This window comes from Rhagoletis zephyria, unplaced genomic scaffold, assembly GCF_001687245.7.
Source record: "Rhagoletis zephyria isolate East Lansing unplaced genomic scaffold, Rhagoletis_zephyria_1.1 Rzeph_scaffold_00980, whole genome shotgun sequence".
NCBI classification, from domain to species: domain Eukaryota; kingdom Metazoa; phylum Arthropoda; class Insecta; order Diptera; family Tephritidae; genus Rhagoletis; species Rhagoletis zephyria.
The window spans coordinates 161212-167884 of NW_016158064.1; the positions used below are offsets into that span (position 1 = coordinate 161212).

At 37.4% G+C, this 6673-nt stretch overlaps 1 protein-coding gene across 1 annotated transcript in view; it reads left to right on the top strand.

Annotated features, from left to right (window-relative positions):
* The window catches only part of LOC108362298 (protein retinal degeneration B-like), a gene marked incomplete at its 3' end in the record, with an annotated part of 21451 nt that extends 14781 nt beyond the window's left edge, over nt 1-6670 (top strand). Inside the window, exons 2-10 of the mRNA XM_017615233.1 lie at nt 2927-3234; nt 3356-3503; nt 3640-3831; nt 3938-4360; nt 4438-4703; nt 5944-5973; nt 6134-6209; nt 6272-6562; nt 6630-6670. Coding sequence (XP_017470722.1) covers nt 3157-3234; nt 3356-3503; nt 3640-3831; nt 3938-4360; nt 4438-4703; nt 5944-5973; nt 6134-6209; nt 6272-6562; nt 6630-6670 — 1545 coding nt within the window. The remainder of the gene's footprint in view (nt 1-2926; nt 3235-3355; nt 3504-3639; nt 3832-3937; nt 4361-4437; nt 4704-5943; nt 5974-6133; nt 6210-6271; nt 6563-6629) is intronic.
* Between the last annotated feature and the right edge of the window lie 3 nt (nt 6671-6673).

Sequence of the window (6673 nt, forward strand, 5' to 3'; positions counted from 1 at the left end):
TACAAACATCGGACCAAAGTTATAATACCATTTCATGCTCATGAAAGGTATAACAATCACAATTTAAACGGGTAAAGTACATATATTTTAATAGTAATTTTTAAGTTATTTTGGTGTAAAAACAAACTGAACGTTTAAAATTTACGTGCACATATACAAGTGCTGAGAATCAAAATGAAGAGAAAATGTAATAGGTGATACGCTGAGTAATCACGTCCAAGTTTCTAGGTAAGTCAAGTCAAGTCTAAGTCTTGCATAACCCAGCTTTTAGTGCCGAACGAAGTGAAAATCACTTAGATTGGTGTCATATAAAGTATATCTTCCATACCTCTGATTGTTTAGATGCGATTTTTTATATAAGTATGTAACTCCTCTATCGATGTATGCAGATGTATTCAAAAGCAGTAATCTGTCAAACTAAAATTTGCAGATGTTCATGAAAGGTATGAAGCCTTCGGCATAGCCGAAGACAGCGCTGCTCTTACTTGTTTTTATTTAATTTTCTGTCTTTATTTGAAATTTTGTTTTTCGATTGCCAGATGAATTACATTTATACAAAAAATTATATTTTTGTGGCATATTTGTAGGGATTTTATGAAAAAATGAAATGGCAGCATGATTCTCTCACGGCTCTCTTTGCACTTAGAAATTTAACTTGGAAATCAAAATTCAATTATTCTCCAAGTTTCTAAGTGAAGTTGGTTTTTGAGTAACTACAAACACGCTGCTCATTTTCCAGATATACAATTTTCAAGTCAAGGCAGGTCTAAGTCTTGCATAACTGAGCTTTAAGAAAATTCCACTCTTAAGTCCCATTATTCTGGAGCTTATGAACACAGGGGAAAGAACATGGACACAGAACAGCGTAAAATTACTAGCGGCCTTACTCATAGTAGACTTTTCCACAGGAGCCCACGGGGGGATGAAGTTGAGAACCCGAAGGAGCGAACCAGGCTGCAAAAAAATTTAGTAGCTCTGGGAAAGATAAAAGGGTCACTAAATACATTGAAATTTATTAGCCTTGCTTCAAAAAACATTAACATGTACTATAAACATATGTACATATCTTAAGGCTGAATTAAGCTAAATTATATCAAAAAAAAAATGGAGGACTATAGAAGTGGTCTTTCACAATAAATAAGATGCCTATACGGCTAAAATCTTTTCTGCTGAAGCCCTTTGAGCTGAAGAGGCAATGGAAAGTGGGGAATACACTAAAGGAAGTCTTTCTAGATTTCCCTTGAAGCATTTAACAGTAAATCGAAAAAAAGCTTAAATAGATGGGACCGTCTACGCTCCGAAAAATCACTAATTTAATCTAATGTTAGACGCGTAGAAATATCAGGCGGAACGTGCATAAAGGTGCACTATAAGGAGTAATGTTACCACCACTTTTATAGACGCTTGGGGTTAACAAACTACAGATGAAATTAGAAGGATGAACATATCATCGTTTAAAGTGTAAAACCGCGTATCAAAATAATGCAAAACCGCGTATCAGAAGTTCGAAGTTGTTCTCTCTTTTATAAAGCAATCGTATTTCTGGCTAGTAAATTTGTGTCAGCTTGGATTCAAGATGCGTACTTAGTCACAGTAGTATAACGTCATACTTGAGAGTACGAACAGACTAAGTGATATCACTAAGAAGAAAGGACGCAAGACTTCTGGAAATGGGGCACTGGTGCTATCAGCAGCGCAGCCGTTCAATGGTCGGGTGTAGGAAGTTCAACTACTCTATGGCGCATTCGAAATGGGCTCCTACAAATTTTCAATTTAAACTGGCACCCTGGTAATATTCCTCGTGTTTGAAACTGTATGTTTCTCGATTTTCGAGAGCCATTTTAGAAACGCTATTTTGAATTTCGGAAAGGTGCTCGAAGCCTCTGAAAGTAGACACGCTCATCTTCAAAATATACAGATTTGAAGTACTGAAAATTTTGGTCGAAGTCATGATCTGATTGACATGGAATATTTCAAATTTATGTTAATTTTTGTATGCAACTGAATACCTTTGAGTTGTCGAAATTGATTTAAATTTGTTTTTTTTTTTGGCTTTTCAGTAGAAAACCCAGATAAAAATGTAATCTTTAATTGCAACCAAAAGAGGTATACTGTTTTTTTTCAAAGTTACATACAAATATTTCTAAAAAGTTGCTTTTTAAACCTTATTTATAATATATAATAATAAATTGGAAAATAATCAATATTCTAATCGGGCCTATTGCTAAATTCATCGTAGGTTCGATTTTGTGAAATTTTCTAAAATGCTATAACTTAATTCGAATTGTTACGAGCGTATACATTAGGGTAGTTCTTTTAAAATTTCAATAGCTTAATTTTGTATGGGGCACAACCACCTTTATTTTGTTCTACGGGCAAAATAAAGAGATCCATCAAAGTTAAAAAAAAATAAAAAAAAAAAATAAGAGGTCCCTACCAGGGTTTCAAAAAATTTAAATTTATGAAAAGAATCGCAAAAATTCGACCAAATTTTGACTTTGCATCTAATAAATTTGATATACTATTGATACTTCTTCACAAAAATTTATAAACTCGCTGAGTTATAGCTGGTCTAATTACAAATTCTGTATAATTTTTGGTGATTTAAAAAAATAAAATTTTTTCACACCCTGGTAGCGAACTCTTAAACTCTGTTTTAATTTGGAACTTTTCGTTGGAATTTTTTGTTTTGTCCGTAGAACAAAATAAAGTGGTGCTCCATAATGTTGACATTTTAAGTATCGCCCTAGTATACATATCTGAGGTATTGCCATACGTTGTTGCCATTCCGTTTCAATTGAAGCAATATCATAAATTTCCTGAATTCTTGAAGCTTAGATGAATTCAGCAATGGCCTTGAAGATGTGCATGTACTTATAGGTAATCGTGAATTCACAACGAAAATATGTATGCTTCCATTTCACAGAATTCTACTCCAGATTACTTACTTCAATACAAGCCATGAACCAACCAAGTAGTACTCGCCCGAACATACAAAGCAAAAACTGCTTTAACAAAAATGCGTTAGTAATTAAATGTAACCAAAGTAACTAGAAAGTTGGAAAGTATTTAGTCACAAGTAACTGACTACAGACAAAAATACGCGTTATATGAGTCCACCCCCTGAAAAGAGTCCGGCATTCGCAGCACAGCAAAATGTTGATAAAAGAATACCGTATACCCTTACCGCTTACGGTCGAGGAATATCGCATCGCACAGTTGTATATGATAGCGGTAAGTGGCGCGCGCACCACATTATTGGCCAACAACATTGAACTTGCAATCAAAGCAAATAACGAGTTCATATAGTAAATCATTAAATCAAATTATCTTTTCCACCCCCCTCTTACTGCAGAAAAAAAGTCGCGAAGAAAGTCATGGCGAGGGAAGTGGCGTGGAAATTATCATTAATGAACCCTACAAAGATGGGCCCGGCGGGAATGGTGGGCAGTATACGAAGAAAATCTATCATGTGGGCAGCCATTTGCCCGGTTGGATAAAAAGTGAGTTAAGTGGCAAGTGGTTAATGAGAACTACTCAATTAAATTTAATGAGCGTTGCTAATTCCAAACTTAGTTATTACCGTTTTTGTTGCTATTATTATAAATTACGAGTACTATAGCATTTTTTGCCACACAGGTTTATTGCCAAAGAGCGCCCTGACGGTGGAGGAGGAGGCATGGAATGCTTATCCCTACACACGCACGCGCTACACCTGCCCCTTTGTTGAGAAATTTTCGTTGGACATTGAAACATATTACTTCCCAGATAATGGTTATCAGGAAAATGTATTCAATTTGAGCGGCAGCGACCTGAGAAATCGCATTGTGGGTGAGTGTTCAACAAATTATTCATTTCAATCTTTTTAGCACTTTCATTTCTTTATAACTGCATATTTGACACACTTTTTTTTTGTGCGCGCTATTCTCCATTGCAGACGTCATTGACATCGTCAAAGATCAACTCTATGGCGGTGATTATGTAAAGGAGGAAGATCCTAAGCTATTTGTATCTGAGAAAACTGGCCGCGGTCCATTGAGCGAAGATTGGCTGGAGGAATATTGGCGCGAAGTGAAGGGCAAGAAGCAGCCCACAGCACGCAATATGTCGCTTATGTGCGCCTATAAAATCTGTCGTGTCGAGTTTCGTTACTGGGGTATGCAAACTAAGCTCGAGAAATTCATACACGATGTAGCACTGCGGAAAACCATGGTGCGCGCACATCGGCAGGCATGGGCGTGGCAAGATGAGTGGCACGGTCTGACAATTGAAGATATACGTGAGATTGAGCGTCAAACGCAGCTAGCTTTGGCAAAGAAAATGGGCGGTGCCGAAGAGAGCGAGAGTGATGCGGAGGATGGTGCGTGGAGGAGTTAAAAAAAAAATTAATTATTTTAAGAGCAAGTTTTGCAAACTCATTTTTTGTATTTTAAATAGCTGATAGCGTGGCTGACTTGCATGCGCGGCCCATTGCAGGCAGCACGGGCAGTGAACGTCGAAAGTCTGGTGGCGCGCCTCCACCTATTGTTACCCAAGAACCGCCAAGCGCTGAAGGAACTTCGGATGAGGATGAAGAGGAGGAGGCTGCACAGGAAGTGAGCGCACGTTCACGTTCGCAGAGCATACAAATGACTAAGGCGAAATTTGGTTCGAAAGGTGCACTGCATTCACCAGTTGGATCGGCGCATAGTTTCGATTTGCAGGTATGTTGAAGTTTGTTTTGCGTGTTTAAAATGTTATGGGTGTAATCATTTCGGAAAGTTTTGGTGTTGGAAGTGGTGTTTTACGTTTTTTTTTATTAATGTGAATGTTGCTAATTTTTGCGATATATGTGACTGAATTTGTGCCTTCTGCTTTCAATGTGAGCGCGTACTTTTGAATAGCTTGGAGAGCAATGAAGTAGCTGAAAATTAAGGATAAAAATAGACAATGGATAGGCTTGAGAATTTCTGCATATACCTAGTTTTGAAATCACTGCACTACAAAGACTATACTGACTGTCCTTTTAGAGATCGCGGGGCCTTTAACAATGTCTACCCGAAAACGAAACCATCGAACGAGTATAAAACTGAAGGGTCTTAAACTCGGAATTAGGTGAGTGCCCAGTTTAAGCTCAATAGCAGGGAAACGGAACGAACAAGATACCTAGTCGTCTTTAGTCTATTTTCCAATTTAAAAAGTTCGATATAAAAATCGCTGATAAATATAACACTTTTATCAGGGAATTTTGTTTTCAATACATTAATATGAATTTTATTTAACTCAATGCATAGATATATATATTTTTTTTTGTCTCTTGACTTGACGGTTTTTTCGAGAACCAATTGGCGATTTCTGACGTCAACGGCCTGTCAACACTAATGGGTGTCTCATTGTGTGTTAATACAGCAACTAAATCTAACCTCGAAATAGATACCGTACTTATCTTCGTAATCATTTGAGAGAATTGAAGAGCCTTCTGCCCTTTGGTGCGGGTTTACCTTTTTCCACTTAGAAATATCCTAGGGGGTGAGAGTTTAAAATTTTAAAAGTTTCTTCTACACGCGTGTATTTTTGGACCACCCTAATATACATAAATATGTCTCATGACAAAATGCCCCTGAATTGACTGATTTCTGTGTGAAAGAACATTCTAGAAAGCGACCTCTGAAATACCAAATTTGTGCACTTTAGTTTTACGATCCTTTGAAGTAGTTTTATTTTTGAATGAGCTTAAACAGTTTTTAGTGCAGTTTCATTTATTTGTAGCCAAGTCAAGGCCTTTTTAGCTGCCATTTTACGCAATCCAACTAAACGAGTTTTTTTTTTTTGTTCTCAAAATTAATGCCTTCAAGATATTCAAGTACCTTTTCTTTGTTTTCAAACTATGCATTTTTCTGGCTTCCCTATATTTAATTTAATTGTTTTGTTTGATATTTTTACAAAAACGAAATCTACTAAAAGCCGCATGCTAAGAATGTTCACCATAAAAATGTAAGTTTGTTTTTGTATACTAAATGAATGTATTTAGTTCTTTTGTTGGGTTACTTGAATTTTATGTAGAAAATTTCTAGTTTCCAAACGAAACTAAAAATGCACAATAACTTATTGTTCATCAAACCAAAAACTAATGCAAATAAATTCCCCCTTTTAGGTTGCAAATTGGCGCATGGAGCGCCTGGAGGTGGACACCAAATCCAACTCCGATGAAGAGTTCTTCGATTGCGTTGGTATGTACTGAATTCAGATTTTTATGTATGTTACCATCTCTTATAACTGTTTTTTTTCTCAGATACCAACGAGACCAACTCCCTCGCCAAATGGAGTTCGCTTGAGCTGCTCGGCGAAGGTGACGACAGTCCGCCACCGAGTAGTGGTGTCGCGTATAAAGACAGTCAAGAAGACAGTATTTTCAATCAAGACTTCCTAATGCGTGTTGCCTCCGAGCGTGGCAATAAGCGACAGCTGCGTTCTTCGGCCAGCGTAGATCGCACCCATGATGCGTCGCCACCGGGTTCGCCCGGCGCGCCATCTTGCTCCACCACCATACTCATACTCGTAGTGCATGCGGGCAGCGTCTTAGGTAAGTTGCAAGGAAAATGTGTTCCACTCAGCTTTGCTTTTACATATATGTTTCATATTACTTTTAGACGCCACCAGCGAGCTGACCGCCAAGAAGTCAGACATTACCACA